A 24,260-nucleotide genomic window follows, 5' to 3' on the forward strand; every position below is an offset into this window, starting at 1 on the left:
CGGCCCCACCTCTCCCAGGGGGCTCCTGGCTCCTGGGAGCAGGGCCAGGTGAAGGGGGAGCCAGGGTGTCCTGGACCCCCACAGGGCGAGGGTCTGGTGCCCAAGGTTTGGCTGGGGGGTGCTGGTCACACACAGGCTCAGGCCGGGCAGGTGGTGGAGTGAGCAGGCTCTGGCTCCCTGGAGTCCAGCCGGGGGCGGGAGGGGGGGGGGTTCATGCCACATGGGAGGCTGGAGGAGCACCCGCCCTTCCCAGGCTGGGGCGCCTCAGGGACCGGAGAGAAGCACGAGGCTGTCCCATGGCTTCTCCAGGGGCGTCAGTGCCCCCAGCCCTCCGGGACCCGGGGCCCATCTGGGACACAAGGCCCAGGGAGGGAAGTGCTTTGCTCACCACACACACACACACACACACACACAGCTGCCATGTCCTGTGTAACCGGAGGGCAGGGCCAGCGAGGGCCCGAGGGGAGCCAGGTGGCGGCTGGGTGACACCCAAGTACCCTCCTGGCATCTGCCCCAGCCAGGCCGTCCCTGCAGGTGGAGGAGCCCAGCTCTGAGAAGCGGCAGCGTGACCAGGGGCCTAGAGCTTGGCCTGGACACGCCTCCCCACACTGGATTCCATCTGGAAAGATCCAAACCCAGGAGAGCACCTGACACACTCTTCACACACGTGCGCCCTCCGATGCACACCCCGCCATGCTCTTCAAACACTGGTTTTGCACACACACAAAGCACACAAGGAGGTCTCAAAAAGTTTGTGTAAAATGTGTATTATGAAAAAAATATGCAGGGATTTCAAAAATGTTCTGCTTCGAAATAAACCGACCTCGCGATTCCACTCTGCACGGAGCTTTGCGAACCCCCCACCGCCCCGTGCACCTGCGCGGGGCGGGGCTCAGCGCTGACTGCTGACGTGCAGGGTGTAGAAGGCCCAGGGCTCCGGGACGTAGATGACGCCCGGGTACTTCTTCCGGAGCACAGGGTCGTCCCACAGCCAGGCGACCCACAGCGCCACCAGCGACAGGGTGAGGGCGAACGAGTAGACCAGGAAGAGGCCGTTGCTGTCCAGGAAGAGGCGCTTGCGCTTCTGGTGCAGCACGAGCGCCAGCATGGCGAAGAAGGTGAAGAGGAAGAGGATGAAGATCTGGCCCTCGGTGACCAGGTACCTGGGGAGGCGGGGGCGGGGCGAGGTGGGCGCCATGGCAACCCCGCCCCGCCCCCGCGGCCCGCCCCTCTCAGGCGGCCTCCCTGACGGCTGCGGCAGCTGTAGCGCGGGTGGGCACCCAGCGCATGCCCACTCCTCACTGAAGCGCTGGTCTGAGTCCTGGCGGTGCCGCCTGTGATTCGGCCTCCTGCTAAGGAGCCTGGGAGGCGGCAGCTGAGGGCTCAAGTCCTTGGGCCCCTGCACCCAGGTGGGAGACCCGGAAGAAGCTCCTGGCTCCGGATTGGTCCAGCTTCAGCCATTATGGCCATTTGGGGAGTGAACCAGAGGATGGAAGACCTCTCTCTCTGTCTCTCTGCCTTTCCTTCTCTCTGTAATTCTGACTTTCAAATAAATAAATAATTCTTTAAAAAAGGTAAACACTAAAAGAAACCAGAATACCCAAGTGTGGATCGCTGGGTTCTGCTTCCCCGTGACACAGGCGGAGGAGGGACAAACACTCGGAGCGGTGTTAGGGCCGCACGGGGCACCCACATCTCACGGCGGGGGGGGGGGGGGGGGGGGGGCCTGGGTTGGAGCCCCAGCTCATCGCTAACGCACACCCTCGGTGGCAGCTCAGGTAGCTGGATTTGGCCACTCACAGACTTGGATTGAGTTTTTAGCTCCTAGCTTCACTCTGGCCAAGCTCGGCTGTTGTGGGCCTTTGGGGTGTGAACCAGCAGATAAGAGCTTTCTCTGTCTCTGTCTCTTTAATAAAAATTAAAAACAAACAAGGAAGAAAAACAAAGAGAGAAAGCAGCTGCCTGCTTTAGGGAAGCACTGTTGTATAGTTTGTGTAGTTTGCCACACTCCCCACCACTCCCTATGGCTTCACAGGCGGCCTAATTGCCGCATTCCTGATACCCACTCGGTTCCTGCTGGCTGGTGAGTCTGGGAGCGCAGCTGCCGTGTGTGGAAGCGGTCCTCACCGTCTCCCTGAAGGCTGCAACACAGCCTCAGATCTGGGGTCCTCCGGCCTCACCCCCTGCCTCTAGGACCTCAGTGCACAGCCTCAGATCTGGGGTCCTCGGGCCACACCCCCCGCCTCTAGGACCTCAGTGCACAGCCTCAGATCTGGGGCCCTCCAGCCACACCCCCTGCCTCTAGGACCTCAGTGCACAGCCTCAGATCTGGGGTCCTCCGGCCACACCCCCTACCTCTAGGACCTCAGTGCACAGCCTCAGATCTGGGGCCCTCCGGCCACACCCCCCGCCTCTAGGACCTCAGTGCAGCCTCAGATCCGGGGTCCTCCGGCCTCACCCCCCGCCTCTAGGACCTCAGTGCACAGCCTCAGATCTGGGGTCCTCCGGCCACACCCCCCGCCTCTAGGACCTCAGTGCACAGCCTCAGATCTGGGGTCCTCCGGCCTCACCCCCCCGCCTCTAGGACCTCAGTGCACAGTCTCAGATCTGGGGTCCTCCAGCCACACCCCCCGCCTCTAGGACCTCAGTGCAGCCTCAGATCTGGGGTCCTCCGGCCATACCCCCTGCCTCTAGGACCTCAGTGCACAGCCTCAGATCTGGGGTCCTCCAGCCTCACTCCCTGCCTCTAGGACCTCAGTGCACAGCCTCAGATCTGGGGTCCTCTGGCCACACCCCCTGCCTCTAGGACCTCAGTGCACAGCCTCAGATCTGGGGTCCTCCGGCCACACCCCCTGCCTCTAGGACCTCAGTGCACAGCCTCAGATCTGGGGTCCTCCGGCCACACCCCCCGCCTCTAGGACCCCAGTGCAGCCTCAGATCTGGGGTCCTCCGGCCACACCCCCTGCCTCTAGGACCTGCAGCCTGCGTGGCCTCGGGGAGGTCAGGTGGGTCCTGGAGACGGTTTTCTCCTCTACAGGGGCCAGGTGTGGCCAGACCTCTCAGGTCACAGCCAGGAGCAGTGCGCACCTCGTACTCAGCCAAGTGCCGCTCAGTGCACGGTCGCTGCCCCTGCACCAGCACAACGTGGAAAAGACGCAGCAGACAGCGCCCCAGGCCCGGGTGTCCCCTCCAGACGCCTCCTGCTCCTTTCAATCTGTCCTCAGGGAGCGCAGAACTGAGCCCTGGGGGACCCTACCAGACGGTGGGGGGGTGCCCTGGAGGTGGGGGGGCCTGGGGGTGGGGGGAGGAGGCTCTGGGGTGGGGGGAGGCCCTGGGGGTGGGGGGAGGGGGCCCTGGGGGTGGGGGGAGGCGGCTCTGGGGGTGGGGGGAGGAGGCCCTGGGGGTTGGGGGAGGAGGCTCTGGGGGTGGGGGGAGGAGGCCCTGGGGGTTGGGGGAGGAGGCTCTGGGGGTGGGGGGAGGCCCTGGAGGTGGAGGGAGGCCCTGGGGGTGGGGGCAGCCCTGGGGAGGAGCCCTGTCCAGTGGCTGGGCACTTCTGGCCAGAGATGGTCCAGTGCGCCCAGGCCCTCCCTGATGCTCACAGCCCCGGGGGCAGGGTGGGGAGCTGTGTAGGGGCAGAAGTGAGAGGAGGGGGTCTGGCTGAGGCCTGGATCCCCACTGGCAGGAAGGGGAGCTGGAGGGAGGAGAGGGGCCCCTAAGGCCACGGCTCCCCGGTCTGCCCAGCCCTCACTGTCTCCAGAGCAGGAGGCAGGCAGGTGTCACCACACCCATTTCACAGAAGAGGCAACCGAGGCTGGTGGGCGTGCTGGGACTCGGTGCTGGAGGCGGATCCTTTCGGTTGCAGGATGGAGACCCTGCGGTCCCTGCCCTTCCTCCCCACCTCCTGCCAGCCTGGGAGGAGGCAGGAAGGCAGAGAGCGCCAGGCTCCTCTGGGCCACGCACGGGGCAGGCAGCCTGGGGTCCCTGGGCACCCCCCCCCCCCCGCGCGCGCGCAGCGCCCAGCCCCCCTCACCAGTAGTAGAGGCCGCTGGGCCCCAGCAGGAGCAGCGCGGGCCCGGGCAGGGCGCTGTGGGCTCGGCAGGCCGTGAAGCAGCCGCTGAAGTACATGAAGAGGATGAGGAAGAAGGGGATGTACCTGCAACACACGGCGCCTCAGCCACGGCCCAGGAGGGCGGCCCCGGGGTGTCCTGGTCCCCAGGGTGGCCAGGCCCGGGCCAGCCGTGCGGGCTGGGGTCAGGAACACAGACGGGAACGGGACGCGAGGTCCCTGGGCTCCCTGGCTGGACACGCAGGTGCAGGGGACGCAGGTGCGTGGGGAGAGGATGTTCACCCCCCCCACGCCCCCTCCCCCATCCAGGGGGCTGGCCTGGGAGACACCAGCACGCGGGGCCTCCCAGGGGCTCTGCGAAGCCTTCTACCCATGCTGGGCCACAGCCTGGGACCCCTCCCCACCCCTCCCCGACTGCTCTGCGCCCGGGAGGACCGGCACTCCGTGCCTGGGGCAGGTGAAGGTGGCGGCCTGCGGTGCCGGCCCCTTCCCGGCTCCCCCAGCCCAGACCCCACCTCTGCCGGGTCCGAGCCCTCTCCCGGGGGTGCAGGAGACAGACCTCTGTCGACCCGAAGAGGGGAGCCCGAGCAGAGCTCCCCTAAGTGACCGACGATGCCCTGCCCAGTGGGCGGGGGGTGTGGATCAGGGCGGCGCCCTCCCCCAGCCCCGGGGACGACCCGGGCGGGACCGCAGCCGCGTGCTGCCCCCTCGTGGCCGCTGCGGGCACTGCGGCTGGCAGGGGGCGGGGCTGGAGCGGGCGGGGAGCCTGGCGCGGGACAGGACCGCAGCGGCGGGGGACACCGTCTCCCCCGCCTGCACGCACAGCCCGCCACGCGGGGCCCGTCACTCACCACATGCAGTGGCCCAGGTACTCGTCGTAGTAGTAGAGCAGCTCGAAGGAGTCGATCTGCGGGGGCGCGGCAGGGTTAGGGGCCACTCCGGCCACCCCTGCCGCCCGCCCTCCCCCAGCCCCGGGAGCAGCGCCGCGCGGCCGCGGCCGGGGTGCGGGGCAGGTGCCTCCCGGGAGGCGCGCGGGGCCTCACCAGCGTCTCCGGCTTGAGGTTCTTGATGACCGGGTTCTCGCGGACCGACAGGTGGTGCTGGTAGCCGCTGAAGAGCAGGCGGTGGTTGACCGAGTCGCCCACCAGGTGGATGCTGGCGCCCATGATGAAGGTGATGATGCTGACGTAGACGACGGAGCGCGGCAGGGTGCGGGGCGACCGCTCGATGAGCTGGGGGCGGGGGGGGGGGCTGCATGAGCCCCGACCCCAGACGCCGGGGTGACCCCCAGACGCCGGGGTGACGCCGTCCGTCCTGCCTTCCCCACCAGCCCGAACGCTCGGAGAGGCGTGGGCCCCCTCTCACTGCCCAGGGGCTGCAGGCGGCGGCCGGGCCTTCGGTGCAGGGAGCCAGGCTCTGGGAGCCCTGCCCCGGCCCAGCCGTGCCCCGGGGTGGCGGGGCCAGCCTGCCCGAGGCAGCACGCAGGTGCTACTGAGCGAAGTGACGTGGAGTGGGGGGGAATCCAGGGGCCAGCGGGGCGGCGAGGGCGGCGTTAGAAGCCCTGACTGCACAGTGCAGAGCCAGGGGCCCCTGCTGTTGCTGCCATGATGCCCCCACGCTGCCTCTCTCGCCACCTGTCCCCACCCACCTTCCCAGTGGCTCCCTGAGCTCTCCCTGGACACCTCACCCACTCCCTTCTGCCCCAGACCTCCCGTGGCTTCCCGAGCAGGCCCCTGGCTGCCGGCCCCAGGCCCTTGGCCCATCCCGCGCTCACCCCAGCAGCAGGCGAGCCTGGCACCTGCCCCTGCTGGGAGGAGGAGACCAGGGGGCGGGAGGGCGCGGGTGCGGGCCGGCCGTACCTTCAGCAGGAGGAAGGGTGTGATGACGTTGTAGGCCATGTGGAAGTAGTCTCCGACGCTGGGCTTGTTGAGGGGGAACCATTCCAGAGGGAATACCAGCTGTGGAGGGGCGGGGGGGAGGCGATGACGCAGGCCTGGACCCGTGAGGCCCTGGGCAGCCAGTGTCCCCCTCCCCCACTCCGCTGGGGGCCACACAGGCGTCATTCCCCCCACGGTCTCTAGGGCGCTGCGATGGCCCCGGGGCGGAGGGGCTTTCAGACGGGGAAACTGAGTCCTGGAGCCGGCCGCACTGTGCGCCTCCCCCTGGATATGAGACTCAGCCGTGTCCGGACTCCGCCCTGGGCCTCGGTCTCCCCACCTGCAGCACAAGGGCGGTCCAGGGGCTCTGGGCTCAGGATACCCGAGGGCCCAGGGCGGAGGAGGCTCTGAGGCATGGCCGGTTCCTAGGCAGGACCCAGGCAGACAGCAGGGGAGCAGCGGGAAGGCCGTGTGCTCTATACGTGAATCGCGTGTCTCCTCTGACTCAGAACGGCCACACAGACAACATGGAACCACAACGAGGAAACCCTCAGGATGGGGCGATCTCAGCCCCGCCCCTGACACGCATGCAGGCAGCAATGTCTTTTCGTTTTATTTATCTACTTATTTATTGGAAGGGCAGTGTGTGTGTGTGTGTGTGTGTGAGAGAGAGAGAGAGAGAGAGAGAGAGAGAGAGGTTGGTTGATTCTGCATCCCCTGGTTCACTCCCCAAATGCCTGCAATAGCCAGGGTTGGGCCAGGTCAAAGCCAGGATCCAGGAACTCCATCTGGGCCTCCCATGTGGACCACAGGGACCCAAAGGCTTGGGTCATCGTCTGCCGTCCCCTGGGTGTGTCAGTAGGAAGCTGGTTTGGAAGCAGAGCAAGGACTCAGCTGCAGGTGCTCTGATATGGGATGTGGGCTGTGCCACCACACCTACCTTATGAATTCCTTTTCTTTTTTAGATTTTTTTTTTTTAATTTGAAAGGCAGAGTTGAGAGAGAGAGAGAGAGATCTTCCATCTGCTGGTTCACTCCCCAAATGGCTTCAATGGCCAGGGCTGGGCCAGGTCAAAGCCAGGAACCTGGGACACCACCCAGGTCTCCAACGTGGATAGCAGGGGCCCAAGTATTTGGGTCATTTTCTGCTGTTTTCCCAGGTGCGTTAGCAGGGAGCTGGATCAGAAGTGGAGCAGCCAGGACTTGAACTGGTGTCCATATGGGATGCTGGCACTGCAGGCGGTGGCTTAACCCACTATGCCACAATGCTAGTCCCTGTCGATGAATGCCAGCCCTATCTTTACCTGTATTAAAACATATGTTTGCTGAGATCCTCTTTGTGATAGCAAAGTCCCAGAGGTCGCTGACTCCTCAACCTAACAGGACAGGTAAATACTTCATGGTTCATTTTTACCGTGGAAGGTTAAGCAGCCATGAACAGAAATGATACCTTCATGTACTGACGTGGAAAGACAACCATAACATATTCTAAAGTAAAACAAGTGCAGGTGGTATATAATGTAAAAAAAAAAATCTCACTTAGGTCAAGAAAATAATATCTGCTGGTATGAACAGAGAGAGGAGTGGAAGGATGTGCCCCAGACTGCCCAGGGTGAATGCAGGGAACTTTGCCTTGTGTTGCGACCACCACGTGCTACTTTTAATGTGTATTTTGTTTCTACAGTGAGCTTTGCAAATGTATACTCTGACAAGAAGTCCTACAGTTACGTCACAGTCACAGCAGGTCTGAGAAAGGATAGCCAGCACCTGCCCTAACTCCTGGACACTGGTGTCCAGGAAGCTGGGCTGGAGCCCCTTCAAGTTGGATCACAAAACTCATGTCCCCATCCCTACTGCTGGACACTGAAGTCACTCCCGAGGTTTGTTCTGATGTGCGTAGGCGACAGAGCTGACTCCCAGGGGAGGGGGCAGGCTCTGGGGACTCAGGTGGAGGCTCCTCCACTTGAGCCCATCTCTGTCTCTGTCCTCAAGATTCCTCAGCTATGAAATCGGAGTTGGTAATAGTGCGGGTGTGAGAATTAAATAAACTGGAACACAGGAAGAGCTTAGAAGAGAAGCAGCACTCAATGCTAACTACTAGTGTTACCTTTCTCTCATCATCGTCGTTTTGAGGACTTAACTGCGTGAGGCACTATTGTAGGTACTAGCTATTACCTTGCCAGACTTTGCGATGTGTGTTATCACTGGCATGTACGAGGCACCAGCTTCAGCACCAGACTTACGATTTTAACCCTGGATGCACACAGATAGCCAGCTGACATCCGGTGCTATCCCACGCAGTTTTAAAAATCAATTTATCACAAGTGAGGGGCTTCGGAGCTCCTCAGTATCAAGCCCTTGTGTGTGTGGAGACCCCGCACTGTCCCCTGACATGTGAAGTCTGGGGGTGGGGAGGAAGGGATGGTTTCACCAAACGGCACTAAAAAGAAACCTCCCCTACAGGAAAATAACAGCACCCTCGCGCAAAGTTGCTTAGCCCACTGTCTGGGTAGGTGACTTGGCTAAACCGGTTCACCTGCTTCAAGACAGCGGCTGTGGGACGGGGTGCAGGGGCGCAGGGGTAGGGTGGCTGTCGCGTGCTTCCCATACTGGAGCACCGGTTCCAGGCACGTGGCTTCCTCTCCCGTTTCCTGCTAATGCGCCCTTGGCTCAAGGGATGCCTTGAGCGATGGTTCAGGAGCTGGGCCCCTGCACCCCTGTGGGAGGCCCGGATGGCGTCCTGGGCTCCTGTCTGCAGCCCGGCTCAGTCATGGCTGTTTTGGGCATTCGGGGACTGACCTAGTGAAAGGCACTGCTCTGCCTTTCAAGAGATGAAAATAGAGATTTGCAAAAACACTGACCATTGTTTTTTTACAATAGGTGGAAGCTATTGGGGGCGGGGGGGGGGGCACGGCCTGACTGGCCTCGCCCTCCCCAGTGTGCCGCCACTGCCAGGCGGGCCACAGTGATGGAATGGAAGGTGTGCACGTCTTGAAGGCCATCTCCCAGTGTTGAGGGACGGGGAGTGACCTGTGCAGGCCATGCAGCTCGGCCCGGGTCTCCCGGGCGCCGGGCAGGGCTGCCCGCAGCTGCCCACTCACCATGGCGATGGGCCGGCCGAAGTCCAGCACCCAGTTCTGCAGCGTGAAGTAGACCCAGAGGTCGAGGTGGAAGGGCGCCGTGGGCTCGACGTCATCAGCCTGCGCCGACGCGTGTCTGGGAAGGAAGGGGACAACGCATCAGCTCCTCCCCGCCTGCTGCCGCGGCGGCCAGACCTTCTAGAGCCTTCGGGAGACGAGCTCAGAGCGCTCGGGGCTGAGGCGGGAGGGGGCCCGCGACGGCGCCCTGGGGATCTGCGGTCGGTGTCCTGGGGAGGCCTGGGGCCGTCCAGCTGCCCTGTGACCCGGAAGGACTCTGCCGCGCAGCCGCCATAGCTGCCGGGCCGTCTCCTCCACCGAGGCCGGCAGCTGGCCGTGTTCTGGGCGCGCTGCTGGCTGCTCGCGTGTATCACCTCACGTCATCCTCTCCAGCTCTCAGGAGTCCCGAGGGGCTGGAGTGTCACCCCCACCATGCAGGTGGGAAAGCCAAGGCCGCACAGGCTAAGTAGCTCACCTAGGATCGCAGCGCTGGCCATGGCGGGCATTTGGGGAGTGCACCAGTGGATGGGGGGTCTTTCCTGCCTGTCTCTCTGCCATGAAAAGAAAGAAACAAGTTCCCGGAAAAATGGGAGTGGGTGTTGGGCCTCGCAGTTAAGATGCCGTGTGCTACATCAAGGCACCTGGGTTTGCTTCTTGGTTCCAGCTCCCGGCTCCAGCGTCCTTCTAATGCAGACCCTGGGCGGCAGCAGCGGTGGCACCGCCACCCGCGCGGGAGGCACGGATTGAGTCCTCGGCGCCTGGCTCTCGCCCTGGCCCAGCCCCAGCCGCTCAGGACATTCGGGAAGTGAATGACAGGGTGGGGCGCTCTTTTTCTTTCTCAGATAAAAAAATAAAGGTCATGAAAATGCCTGTTATGAAAAAGGGTATGGATTCCAGATTTTTTTGCATCAAAATAAACTCATCTTAATTTCATTTCCCACACTTTTTGAAACACCCTCGGATCTTTGTCTGCAAAGCAGTCAGCCACCTGCTGGTCACAGATGCACTGAAGTTCAAGGGCCAGTGCCACCTCCTCCAGGGAGGCTTCCCTGATGAAAATCTGCCAGCCCTACTCCAAGGAGTGATTCTTCGCTCATTCAGTCTGGCTATGACGTCATGGGGCCATGTGGGCCCTCAATAAGAAGGTGACCCTAAGGTTCTCCCCCCATTCTGCCTCCCCATCAGTGTCCAGATCCTCTTCATATTGTCCCCCTTACTAAGTGCACCCCTCCAGTGACGAGCAGCCTACTGCTTGCTCAGGGGAGTGTGCTGTGAGCTACACTGCCCACCACTTCTTTTTTTTTTTTTTTTTTTTTTTTGACAGGCAGAGTGGATAGTGAGAGAGAGAGAGACAGAGAGAAAGGTCTTCCTTTTTGCCATTGGTTCACCCTCCAATGGCCGCTGCGGCCGGCACATCTCGCTGATCCAAAGCCAGGAGCCAGGTGCTTCTCCGGGTCTCCCATGTGGGTGCAGGGCCCAAGGACTTGGGCCATCCTCCACTGCCTTCCCGGGCCATAGCAGAGAGCTGGCCTGGAAGAGGGGCAACCGGGATAGAAGCCGGCGCCCCATCCGGGACTAGAACCCGGTGTGCTGGCGCTGCAAGGCAGAGGACTAGCCTGTTAAGCCACAGCGCTGGCTGCCCACCACTTTTAAAGAGGTTTTTAAAATTTATTTGGAAGGCAGGGTGATAGAGGAAGAAATGCAGAGAGCCCACCCATCCACTGGTTCACTCCCCAAATGGCTGCAACAGCCAGGAGCCAGGAACTCTATTTGGGTCTCCCATGTGGGTGCAAGGACTCAAGCACTTGGGCCATCTTCTGCTATCTTCCCAGGTGCGTTAGCAGGGAGCTGGATCAGAAGTGGAGCAGCTGGGACTTGAACTGGTGCTCCAACACAGGATGTTGGCTTTGCAGGGCAGCAGCTTAACCTGCAGTGCCACAACACTGGCCCCACAGCGCCCCCTTGTGCCCAGAAGAGGCAAGCACATGGATCATGTACCCTCTCGGCACTTTGAGCTGGGCCCTCGGTTCACACTCAGTAACCGACTTATCTAAAACCAGCACAATTACCAGTTACTCCTGTTTTAGTGGCAAACAGCAGCTCACAGGCACCTTGAACTTCCCTCTGTCGATGCTGCTCTGATACCCAGCATCCTTTTCAGCGAATTCCAGGGCTGACGCTCCCTGGGCTGATGGGGCACTGGGACAGGGAGGCCAGCTCTTGGGCGACCTCATCATCTGGCTGCAGGTGCATGTGGAGTAGGCTTTCCCTGGGTCAACTAGGTCTTCCCGTCCCCAGCACTTGTTGCACACCAACTGTATGCCAGCCAGGAGCTCTACCCACATCAGCTGGCAGGGGCTCTCACCCTCCTGCTTTGTAGACGGGCAGCGGGGGCTGACGGGGTTAAGTGCTTGGCCAAGGTCAGCCACGCAGTCTGGAGCCTCAGCGACTGCTCCTTTGGTCAGCCCATTTGCTCCCTCCTGCTGCTTTTGCAAAGAGATGATGTTTGTGTGACCTACGCTAGGCCAGAGGGACATGCTGGCTGCCCTTGCAACTGGGTATGTGTGTGTGTATGTGACGGACTAGCAGGAATTCCAAACCTGGGCCTCTGTGCACGTAAGACCCCTGCTCTTCTGATTTTGATGGTTATAATAAGCCGCATGGCGAATGAGGAGATCAGAGTGGCATTCACATGGCCTGGAGCAGTCCGCAGGCCTGCAGGAAGGAAGGCAGCCTGGAGGCCTGGGCGCAGGCGTTTGAGCAGAGGGAAGTGGGCAGATAAGTAGCAGGTGCGCAGCATCAGAGGCTAGGAGGTGGCGGCCGGAGCGGCTCTTTGGAGTTGAGAAAAGAAGACAGGCTTCCCGGTGGTGGAGGGAGGGATGGGGGGGGGGGGTCCAGCGGGGTCTCCAGGTGGGGCAGAAGTTCAGGGAGGACCTGGGAGCACTGGTGATGACCAGCGTGGAGACCCAGCCTGCCGGCTCCTCTTCAGGAAGCAGACAGTGGAAGTCTCCAGGCCAGACGCACTTGGATGGAGCAGGAGGCCAAGAGTCTGAAACCTCCACGCTGGGCAGAGAGTGGGATGCTTGGTACAGGAAATAAAGGGACTCTGGATTCCTGGGGGCAGCACTTAGCCGTGCGTCTCTGCAAGGTATGGGACTGCTGTGATTGGGACGTGGTTTGACTCCCGAACTCACACAGACACCGAAACCCCAAAGTTCCTAAGCCAGCGGTACAGAGGGCGGACACTCCATCCAGTCATGGTGTGTGGGAGGTCCTGGGGTCGTGCCCTCCGACGGTAATTATTTTCCTTAATTACTCATTTTCATTTTATTTTTGAAAGGCAGAGAAAGAGACAGACAGATCGTCCACCTACTGATTCACTCCTCAAGTGCCTCCAACAACGAGGGATGCACCAGGCCCAAACCAGGAGCCTGCAACTCAACCTGAGTCTCCAACGTGGGTGGCAGGGACCCATGTCCTTGGGTCATCATGCGCAGCTTCCCAGGGTGCTCGTTAGCAGGAGGGGCACTGGAAGTGGAGCCGAGCCCAAATAATCAGATAAGGGATGCAGGCTTCCCAAGCATTGTCTTGGTGGCTGCACCAAGTGCCCACGCCAGATGGCAAGTCTTGTGAGAGAAGACTGGTTATAAAGGCTGCATGGGGTCTAGCCCCACCTCCTTCCCTCTCTCTCTCTGCTTCTTGGCTTGTCCCTGATCCTTCCCCCACAGCTGTCCTGCCAATGCCATCTGCCACCTGCACGAGACACCAAACCAGTGGAGCCACCTGATCTTGGACTTGAACCTGTCTTTCCCTTATAAGTGGCTCGTCTCAGGTATTCCATTATAGCGATGAAACGCTCACACAGGTGGAACCCAGCCCGGGCTAGGGGCTCAGTTCCTACATCCTCTTCTACCTCGAGAAGCACCTGGGTCAGTGGGAATCCCTAGCATCAGTCCAATCTCTCTTAGTACGGCAGGAAAGCAACGGAAACAAGCAAAACCCAGATGGCAAGGGCAGCCAGCCAGCTTAGGAATCAGGACAGAGCAGCATCTGCCCAGCTCTTTTCTCCTGGACTCTGACCGTGGGAGGGAGGTCACACAGACAGAGCCCTATCCTCGGAATGACCAGGATCAAGTCTGCCCCAAGTTCCTGACTCCACACACGGAGCCCCCAGCTCAGGCCAGCAGCCCTCGCTCCCAGTCTCCCCGCAACTGCTGTGGAGAACCATGGGAAAAGTGCAGAGACAGGTAACCTGAAGCTAGGCTGTGGGCTTTGTTCCCTTCCACAGCTTTGCAAGTCTCCCACACGGGAAACCCGACACCCTGACAGCTGGAGAGTGCACACCATCCAGTAGTCCAGGCAGTCAGCCACACCTGGAGGGCTGCCCAGGAGAAAAAGGGCAGGAATTCGTCCAGGAGATGTTGAGCAGGGACCCGTTAGAGGGGACCGCAGAGGGGATGATGGTGGCTCAGCATACAGAGTGATGAAATACCAGACACGACTGCAGGTTTGAACAAAACAAGCAAATAACAAGAGGTAGGGGGAAAATAAAGGCCATTACAAATCCCAGGAAAAACAAAAGCCATATTAGAAAGCAAATGTAACTGTTAATCATTACTTGGTTCTAAAGGGAATAACATTTACATGACTTAAATAATGTAACATTGGGCCGGGCGCCGCGGCTCAATAGGCTAATCCTCCGCCTTGCGGCACCGGCACACCGGGTTCTAGTCCCGGTCGGGGCACCAGATTCTGTCCCGGTTGCCCCTCTTCCAGGCCAGCTCTCTGCTATGGCCCGGGAGTGCAGTGGAGGATGGCCCAAGTGCTTGGGCCCTGCACCCCATGGGAGACCAGGATAAACACCTGGCTCCTGCCATTGGATCAGCGCGGTGCGCCGGCTGCAGCGCGCCAACCGCGGCGGCCATTGGAGGGTGAACCAACGGCAAAAAGGAAGACCTTTCTCTCTGTCTCTCTCTCTCTCTCTCACTGTCCACTCTGCCTGTCAAAAACTAAAATAATAATAATAATAATAATAATGTAACATTGTACACTGATTTTCAGGGTTTAGAATCAAACTTCAAACAAAATGTAGCAGATAATTATGGCTGAAATGCAGGTAGAGGCTGCCAACCTTGACAACATGAAAGCAAAACTAAAGGTGACAAGCAGAGGGAAAAGGGCAGGGAAAACTAAGGTTACGGTGGGAGGCTAACAGTCTCTTTTTAAAAGGAGTCAAGCTTACCTATGGCTGAGCCAAGCAAGAAGTAACTGCCAAGGCCACATGATAGGGGAGGTAATAAGCGAGTCAATTCATAACAAAAAGGCAGGAAGTCAGGAGGTAATATTTAAAATCGATAAACCAAGAAATAGCAATTGAGCGTAGCTTTGAAGAGTGTGGGCTTTGGAGACCAGCTGGGTTTGTGTTCCAGCTCACCCACTAAGCAGATCCTAAGATAGACTTAACTTCTTGGGGCTCAATGTTGTCATCTGTAAAATTCGAGTTAGCTTCAAGAATATTGGTTAGGGAGGCCGGCGCTGGGGCGTGGTGGGTACAGCTGCTGCCTGCGGTGCTGGCATCCCACATGGGCTCCAATTCAAGTCCTGGCTGCTCCACTTCCAACCCAGCTTCCTGCTAATGTACCTGGGAGGGCAGCAGAACGTGGCCCAAGTGCTTGGGGCTCCTGAACCCACGTGGGAGACCCAGAAGAAGATCATAGGTTCAGGTCGGTCCAGCTCTGGCTGTTGCGGCCATTTGGGGAGTGAAACAGCAGGTGGAAGATCTCTCTCTCTGTCTCCCCACCTCCAACTCTGCCTTTCAAATAAATAAATAAATAAATAAATATTAAAAAGGAAAAAAAAGAATTGTGGTTTAATTAACTAATGCAAAAACTTAGAGAAGCGCCTTGGCAACAGAAAGTATTACACAATACTTGCTATATTATAAAGTTATTACTTAGAAATCTGAATTTAACTCTGATAGAAAAGAAGCTCCCGTGGTTGTCTCTGGTGCCAGGGAGGGGTGGAAGGGGACGACTGCTTTTAAAACTCTGACTTCTGTGTTATCAATGCACAAAATCTGTCCGCAGAGCAGGCGGCACCTGGAAGCGGCTACCTGGTGAGGTAGTGAGCGTCTTGTTACAAGAGGTATGTAAGAGAAGCACAGCACAGGACGTGCAAGCACAGCCAGCACTGGACAGGATGATTCCGCCTACAGTCGTGAGCAGCACCGAAACAGCTAGAGACCCCACGAATGGGGGAGAAGACCCCTGGGAGAGAGACGGTACCTCCCACCATCCCCAGGGGCAGGCTGGCCAGTGGAAAGCTCATCACCGCTCAGCAGCCAACGTGGAGGAGCAGGGATGGCCAGCACTGACCAGAGCCCTGGCCCTGGGGCCCAGCTCTTGACAGGGAACGACACGATGTCTCTGGGCCTCAGTCTTTCAATCTGTGCATTGGGAGTGACACTCGGCAGCCACTGCAAAAACCGAGCGACAGGCTAGACCTGGGGGCCCCCAGCAGACAGTGGGGACCCTCTCTGGTACCCACAGGCTGTTCTCTCTGGGCGGCCACTGCTCAGGGCAGCCAGAGACCCCCAACTTGACAGGGCTCAGTAGAGACACCCCAGGGGCAGAGGAGAGTGGGCAGGCGGGCTGGGAGGAGGGGCCCCAGGGGACCCATTCTGCAGTGACAGCCCAGGCAGGAGGCTCCTTAGCTCACCCAAGCCTATGTCCTCATCCATAAAACCAGACTTAGCTCAGAGACCAAAGCGAGGCTTAGACAAGAGAGGGAGTCAGGAGGCACACAGTTAGGTCATGGGTCACTTAAAGACGGGGATGCGTCGGAGGGTGATTTTGTTCCTGGGCAAACATACACAGACTAAGGGCAGCACCACTAGGCCCTGTTGTCTCGCAGAGATGCCCACCTATCCGGCATCACGCGGCACAGGACTGTGTTTGGTAAATCATTTCGAAGCTTACGGTGCCCCAAAGGGCTATCTCAGACTCCTGTCCTCACCCACATCAAACCACAGGCTTCCTAAGATCCACCCTGAGCGCAACGCATCAGCGCTCACAAACCTTCCACGGCTCCGCCGTGCCCAAGGGATGAAGGCAGCATCCCTGGCGAGCCACCAACGCCGACCCACTCAGGCGCAGGGTCTCACCCTGCCCCAAGAGCCAGCACCTCCTCAGAACCCTGCAGCCCAGGCTCTTACCCGGGAGTGAGTGTCACGTTCTACTTGGATGTTTACAGCATCATTTGCAGGCCACAGAAAATGATCAACTTAAAAATAGCTGGCTATCATAGATTCATTGACTTCGGAGTCCTGTCTGCAGTTGCCCTGGCCGACTTCGTGGGCCTTTTACTGGGAAAGGCTTTTCCCCACACTCCTGCCCTGCCCTGCCCGGTGTCCCCATCGGGGTCCCGGGAGCCGCCAGGGTTTCTTCTCACTCCTACTTGGGCTCCCGCCCCTCCAAGCTTCACCCTGCGCGCCTCTTGGTGCCTGGACATCGGAGCACGGGGCTGAACGCCCGCTGAACGAGATCCGTGCCGCTGGTCGCTCAGGTCGGCTTCGCGCTCCGCCTCAGCGGCCGGGAGAAGCCAGGCGCCCTCCCCGCTGCCACACTGGCCCGCCCTGGGCTCCCCCGGGCCAGCAGTGCACCCCGATGAACTCAGCCTCCAGGTCCCACGCGGCCCACAACCTGCAGGTGCGCTGGGAGCCGAGGCAGCGCCCTCGCTTCCCCGCACCCGGAACTCCCTGCGCACCCCAGCCCTGCGGGGCCCGAGGTCACCCAGGAAGAGAGGAGCGCCGAGGCGGGGCGCGGGCGTGCGGGCGCGGGAGCAGCCGCACCGCCGGTGCAGCCCGGCCCACCGCAGGCTCCGCTGCGTCGGGCCGGCCGCCCGCGCCCCCAAGTCCCCGAGCAGGGACTCGGCTCCCGCTGCCGGCGCGCGCCCACCTGGCCTGCAGGAAGGAGGCGCCCGGCTGCGCCCCGGGGCCGCCCGCCGTTCCCGCGTGCTGCCGCCTCCGCGCCGCGGCCTCCATGGCTGCCCCGCCGGCCGGGCCCCGGCCCGCCTTCCGGAGTAAGACACCGGCTCCGCTGGCCCGGCCGCGGCGATTACCAACGCCGAGCGCCGGGGCCGGCCGGGGCGGGGCGTGCAGGGCCGGGGCGGGGCCTGAGGGGCGGGGCCCGAGGGCGGGAAGGGGCGTGGCGAGGAGCCCCTGGGACCTGGGAGGAGCGTGCAGGGCCGCAGGGCCGGGGCGGGGCCCGAGGGGGCGGAGCCCAGGGCGGGGCGGGCGGGGAGAGGGGGCGTGGCGAGCTCTGCCCTGCGACCACCGGCGCGGTGAGCGCGGCGTGCACTTGGCAAGCGAGCCAGTGGTGCTGGGATTCGCGGGGCGGCCCTGGGGTGTGGACGCGGGAAGCCTAGCTACTTAGACTGGCTGAGGTCCTGAGGGAGCTGGGCTGGGGCGCGGTGGGGAGCTGGAGACAGATGCGGCTGAGTTAGGCGCTCGCCTGGGGTGGGATTTTCTGGTGTCTTGTACGGGCAGCCCCGGGGCTGGGGTGGGGGTGGGGGCGTGGGGAGGCTCTGCGCAGCGCCCCTTTTACGGGTGAGAGATGTCTCCTCTTAAAATGTCAGGGCGCCGGATTCTGTCCCGGTTGCCCCTCTTCCAGGCCAGCTCTCTGCTGTGGCCCGGGAAGGCAGTGGAGGATGGCCCAAGTGCTTGGGCCCTGCACCCACATGAGAGACCAGGAGAAGCACCTGGCTCCTGGCTTCAGATCAGCGCGGTGCGCAGGCCGCAGCGGCCGTTGGAGGGTGAACCAACGGCAAAGGAAGACCTTTATCTCTGTCTCTCTCTCTCTCATTGTCCACTCTGCCTTTCAAAAAAAAAAAAAAAAAAAGTCAGCCCTGTGGCTTTGATGATGGGAATGAAATGGTCTGTGGGGTAAAGGGGGGAAAAGCGGGGAGGGGACGGATTTACAGGGTGGGGGTGGCGTGCAGAGTCCGCTCCTCGCTTTGTGGCTTTGGAAGAGGCATTTCCTGGCTGGGTCAGAGGGGGATTGACTGCGTGCCGAGGGCCGGGCACGGTCTCGTGGGGCGGGTTCTGCAGGCACGTGGGGGATGGAGGAGGTGCCCCCTGGGTTAGGGTCGGGGTAGGATGAATCAGGATGTCTCCTTGGAAACAGTAAGCAGAGGTGGATGGGGAAGGCTGTTGGACCTAGGGATCCAAGGCCAGACCTGGTGCCCAACGGGCAGACGTGGCGACAGGAGAAGGCAGAAGGCAACCAGGGCGGAAGGAGACCACATCCCTCTGACAAGAGAATGGAGGGCCACCGCTGGCTGAGCACTACCTGCAGGGGCAGGTTGCTGGGGCTTCAGCCATGCTGTGACACAGGCTCCCCTCGCTCCTCTGTAACCAGGGGAAGCCTGTTGCCACTGCACTGAGGTTGTGATGATTAAGTGCGAGAAGGCATGGAGTTAAATGTGATTCATCAAGTGTGATAAAGCACAGGCATGCGGCACTAGTAGAGCCTGGCCCCGGCACCTGCTGGGACTCCTTACACTGGACCCTCAGCATCCGCGAGGGATCGGTTCCAGGAGCACAGATCCACAGAGGCTCGAGCCTGGTATCCATGGTGTGGGGCTTGCACAGAACATGTGCATCCTCTGTGTAGACTTTAGGTTCCGTGTAACAGCTAATACACTGTTAGTGCTTTGGAAGTAGTTGTTCTGTGGTCTTGTCTGGGGACTGCTGACAAGAAAAAGGTCTCCCCACGTTCAGTGCACACGGGATTTTTCCCTAAGCATTTTCCATCCATGGCTGGTTGAGCCCTTGGGTGCGGAGCCTGTGTGGGGAGAATCAACTGTGTTCACAATAGGTTCTCTCTGGACCTGGCGTTTCCCGTCCTGGTGTGAGGTTTGAGCCCTGCCGAGTTCCCTTCTCTGTCTTTCCTTTTTTTCTTGGGAGTCTCTTCTTTCCCCATTGGGTCAGCATCTGCTTGTCCATCTTAGCTGCAGGCAGCAGGGCTGGTTGCCTGCGTTGGGGCCTTTTCCCATCAAGCCTCATCCGGGGCCCCATGAGCGGAGCAGCAGCTTTCCCCCCACGTGGCAGCGGGGACAAAATCCTGAGCCGGAGCGGTAGGTCCAAGGTCAGCGGCGACAATGCTGGGACAGGCCCCTAGGTGTAATCTGGGGACTGCCTTCCAGATTTGTCTCTGGATACACCACAGGAGAAGATTGGGGCGCCCTGCTCTGACCCCAATCTCTCCTCTGCGGGCTGGACAAGCTGCTGGGCCCTGGAGGGAGCGCCAGGAGGTGCCCGTGATGTAATCACCCATGTAATAACACTCAGGAGCGGGCTTCCAGCTGTTGGGATGAGGCTGTGTGGAGGGAGCATCTCTGGCCCACTTAATCCTCCAATCCCTTAAATACCAACAAATCCGCCTTCTGCCTGGTGCTGGCAACTGCCCCCTGCGTGGAGGGAGGTAAGTCTAAGCTGGTGGGGGGAGAGGGAGCCGGGCCTTCCTGCATGAACAAGTTGCTTGGCGGGATCATTGGTTCCTGTTCTCATCTCATCTCAGCCTCTCTAAAACACCGTCTTCGTGAGTTCTCAACCTGTCTGGAAATTTGGACCTGGAGGGCGAAGCTGGTGTCTGCTTGAGCGCTGAGTGGGTGCAGATTCTCAGGCTATTGTTTGTGATTCTCTAGGGGGTGTAGTCCCTGCACATCCGAAGGGCAAATGCTCCCCACTCCCGAGCGGCAACTTCAGTGACCAGCAGCAAGAAGTCTCAGCTGGGAAAGTCCATTGGGATTATCCAGTCCCCAGCTTTCAATAGTTGTTTTAGGGGCCGGCGCTGTGGTGTATCGGGTAAAGCTGCTGCCTGCAGCACCGGCATCTCATAAAGGCGTGGGTTCAAACCTGGCTGCTCCACTTCTGATCCAGCTCTCTGCTGTGGCCTGGGAAAGTGGTGGAAGATGGCCCAAGTCCTTGGGCCCCCTGCACCCATGTAGGAGACAAAGAGGAAGCTCCTGGATGGGTGCAGCTCTGGTCTTTGTGGCTATCTGGGGAGTGAACTAGTGGATGGAAAACCTTTCTCTCTCTCTCTCTGTCTCTCTCTCTCTCTGTGCCTGTGTTTTTCAAATAAATAAATATTTAAAAAATAGTTTTAGGCCGGCGCCATGGCTCAATAGGCTAATCCTCCACCTGTGGCACCAGCACCCTGGGTTCTAGTCCCGGTTGGGGCGCTGGATTCTGTCCCGGTTGCCCCTCTTCCAGGCCAGCTCTCTGCTGTGGCCCAGGAAGGCAGTGGAGGATGGCCCAAGTGCTTGAGCCCTGCACCCGCATGGGAGACCAGGAGAAGCACCTGGCTCCTGGCTTCGGATCAGCGCCATGTGCTGGCCACAGCGGCCATTGGAGGGTGAACCAATGACAAAAGGAAGACCTTTCTCTCTGTCTCTCTCTCATTGTCCACTCTGCCTGTCAAAAAATAAAATAAAATAAAAATAAAAAATAGTTTTAGCAGAGGTTCTTGCTCCTTTCCGACTGTAGCTGTATCAGGTTCTTTTAAAAGAGATGATCTACTTACTTGAGAGGCAGAGAGTGAGGGAGAGACTGAGCCAGTGCACAGGTGCATGCTCCCGTCGGCTGGTTCATCCCCCAGAGTCCAGAACATCTTGGGCCAGAGCCTGGACCCAGACACGCAACCCAGTTCTCCTGTGTGGGAGACCAGCAGTTCCTGTCATGGCTGCCCCCAGGGTCTGCGTTGGCAGGAAGCCCGAGTCAGGAGCCAGCCAGGTGCTCTGATGTGGAACGCAGCTGCCTTAATCCCAAGGCACTTGCCTGCCTCTGGGGGAGGTGTTTTTAATGCACCATTGAAGATCCTCTCGGCCATGCTTGTCTTTCAGGTCCTGGCTGCTCCTTGTATTCTGGCTGCTTTGACAACCGACCTCACACAAGACACAAGTCCACTGTACCCCCACCCTCTGACCTGCCCCTTAGACCTCAGAAGCTGCAGGAGTCACTTTGGATACTTCATGGGGTGAGCCTTTGACCAACAAGGACAGGGTTGGTGGCTAAATTTTCTCCTTTCCTCTTTCCGGATGGGCGGGACTAAGCTCCCAAAGTTCGCCATCCCTTTGTAGAAAGTCCCACGAGGGGCCGGCTGTGACTCGCTTGGTTAATCCTTCACCTGCGGCACTGGCATCCCATATGCGTGCCGGGTTCTAGTCCTGGTTGCTCCTCTTCCAGTCCAGCTCTCTGCTATGGCCTGGGAGGGCAGTGGAGGATGGCCCAAGTGCTTGGGCCACTGCATCCGTATGGGAGACCAGGAGGAGGCACCTGGCTCCTGGCTTCTGACCGTCATAGCTCCGGCCGTAGTGGCCATTTGCGGGGTGAACCAACAGAGGGAAGACCTTTCTCTCTTTCTCCCTCTGTCTAACTCTATCTGTCAAATAAATAAAATAATAATAATAATAAAAGAAAGTCCTACGAGAGCTGGCATCAGTGGGGCTCAGGCCGCAGCCGGTTGAGCCGTGTGCTCTCATACAGGCTCTTCCTCTCTGTCTTATTTCACCTTTCCCAGCACTGTGCTCCCTGGTCACGTATGCTGCTGCCTGCAGCTCTGCTTCGCAGAGCGCCTGCGCTAAGAAGAGGACCCTCAGAGCGTAAAACACATGCAAGTGGTGCAGGGATTCAGCTTGGCGTGGCCACAGTCATCCGCCCTCCGCGTGACCCTGGAGGTCATCCCAAACCTCACAGGATAAACTAAGTCGTTTACCCTATTTATAGAAATAAATGCAGCACACAAACCCCAACAGCCCATTTGTAGTGAACTGTGTCTACTGCAGCTAATCAATGGAAACCCTCCTACTACAGGAAGTGACTTACGACTTAAAATTTTAAAAATTAAGTCTTTCAGTAATAACATAACATTAAGTATATACTGCCATCTTTGTCATTTTTCTATCTATACCACCCACCCTTCTCAATCTCTAGACTAGCCAATCATTTATACAAATTTGAGGCAATTAATCCGTATTTGTTTTCAGTAAGGAAAACAAAGATGCACCTCTTTCCATCAATGAAGACATAATATAGATTAAAGCTATAAAATTTAAACATGGGCATATGTACTTCCAATTCTACTAAGTAATTCCAAGCTGTAACCATGGAGGGTTAGTGCTTAAGTAGTAGTACAAATGGAAAGAGTGGGCCGCCTCTGGCAGTGATTTCCATTTTAGTGCAATGCTATTCCCCATACAATGAATTATATTTAAATATTTCTGTATTTTCTAATTCAGTAGGTGCCAATTTGAATTTATAAAGTCCTTAACTGTAAGCTTTGTGTAGCAAACATTTTCAATTTGAGATGCTGTCTAAAGACAAAACAAAAGTGAATTGTTTGCTCCTGGTAGTATGAAAACCAATGAAGAGACAAGGCCTGAGAGTCTGTGCAGGTTCCCCCAAGGAGAACATTTGAGGTGTTCCACATATCTTGATATTTCAATTATCTATGGGGTTGAACATCTGAGTTTAAGATTATCTTAGAAAATAATCCTCTGTAATATAACTCTAAATTAAAGTCACACCAAAGGCTGAAACAATCTGAGTTATTTAGAGCAAGATTAAATTGATGCAATTTTTTTCTCATCTGTGAGGTCTTCAGTATTTAAATTTTAAAAATGGTGACCTTCACTCAAAGCTGCACGTACAATTTCAAAGTCGAGGGTATTGTAACTATGGGCTATCTTAAAACACATGGAGCAGGCAGCAAGGGACTAACCATCAGCCAGGTGGGGTCAACGTTGGGATGTTTTATTTTGGAGACTTTAAACAGTTAATATGTAGCTCATGTACCCTATCTGACTGGTCCCAGATGGCACCGAGACCGTGCGCTGCCCCTAACTGCCCTGGCGTTAGACCTCATGTAGTCTTGCCTGTGTCCTCTTTTTTTTTTTTCTTTTTTTTTTTTTTTTTTTAATTTGACAGAGTTAGAGAGAGAGAGAGAGAGAGAGAGAGAGAGAAGCCAGGAGCCAGGTACTTCTTCCTGGTCTCCCATGTGGGTGCAGGGGCCCAAGCACTTGGGCCATCCTCCACTGCCTTCCCAGGCCACAGCAAAGAGCTGGACTGGAAGAGGAGCAACTGGGACTAGAACCCGGTACCCATATGGGATGCTGGCGCCGCAGGTGGAGGGTTAACCAAGTGAGCCACGGCGCTGGCCTCCGCCTATGTCTTCTTTTATTTTATTGTATTCTTTTTCCTTTTTGGTCTTGGTGGCTAGTTCTTGTACACTGAGTTTTTCCAAAACAAGTAGGGCTACTCTGAGGGAAGAGGAGCAAGGCCCCCCGACAGCATTGCAGGCGAGGAAGGCAGCAGCGCCCTGGAATGCCTTTGATCTTGTCCTGTTCCATGATTCTGCAGCTGCACAAACCAGAGCCGACTGTCCCACGGCGATTCAGAAGCAAAGCCCGCCCCCGGGGCCAGCCCTGGCTCCTTGTCCTGTACCCTTGCTGTCCAGCCAGTTTGAAAAATGTTCTTTCCCCAAATGCTTTCCCATAGGGCCGGCCACCAGGTGGCTTTGAAGGCCCCTGCTAGACCGTAGCTACCACCCAGGCGGTATGACACACAGACCCTGGCACTCAGAGCTGGGACCCACCAAGGAGAAGCCAGGGACTGGCAGAGGGGAGGGCCAGCTGTGCTGGGGAAAAGTTGGACGAAGGCGCCTCTAGGGGCGGGGGACAGGTCTTGTGGCTGGTTCTTATGTGCTGTAACCTGGTAGCTGGATCAGCCCTACCCTACGTGAGCTGGAAGGCCCAGCAGGCCACAGTGGAATGCTAGTCCTCTACCTGTCAATCACATCGCCCCCTTTCCCAGGATGCATCTCTTTCATCCAGGCACTTCTAGTGGGGGAGGCCATGAAAATGTGAAAATTAAGCTCCTTGTGGACTCTATGGAGGTATGGTGAAATTCTCACCCATGTAGAGGCACCACGCCCTAGCTCATAAAAAAGGGCCAGTGATGGGGGGGGAGGGTGGCCTCTCTTTCACCATGGTCCATGGCTGGGGTGCCAGTCAGGTCCCCCTGCCCTGCTTTGGGTCATCCTGTAGCCCCCTCATGATGGTATTTCTCCATGGGGGGTGGTCCACACTCGTGTGTGGGTGTGTGTTCTGTCTCTCCTTGTCCCTA

General features: G+C 58.6%; 1 protein-coding gene across 1 annotated transcript; it reads right to left on the reverse strand.

Moving 5' to 3' along the window:
- Window positions 1-756: 756 nt before the first annotated feature.
- Window positions 757-17,135, reverse strand: CLN6 (CLN6 transmembrane ER protein). The gene is made up of 7 exons (XM_062204815.1): window positions 17,035-17,135; window positions 9,044-9,158; window positions 5,926-6,024; window positions 5,110-5,298; window positions 4,918-4,973; window positions 4,031-4,153; window positions 757-1,163 (listed from the first exon to the last, which is right to left on the reverse strand). The coding sequence occupies exons 1-7, from the start codon at window positions 17,118-17,120 to the stop codon at window positions 893-895; spliced, it is 939 nt and encodes a 312-aa protein (XP_062060799.1). The 5' UTR covers window positions 17,121-17,135; the 3' UTR covers window positions 757-892.
- Between the last annotated feature and the right edge of the window lie 7,125 nt (window positions 17,136-24,260).

The sequence above is a fragment of the Lepus europaeus genome, chromosome 11 (genome assembly GCF_033115175.1).
Source record: "Lepus europaeus isolate LE1 chromosome 11, mLepTim1.pri, whole genome shotgun sequence".
Lineage (NCBI taxonomy): Eukaryota > Metazoa > Chordata > Mammalia > Lagomorpha > Leporidae > Lepus > Lepus europaeus.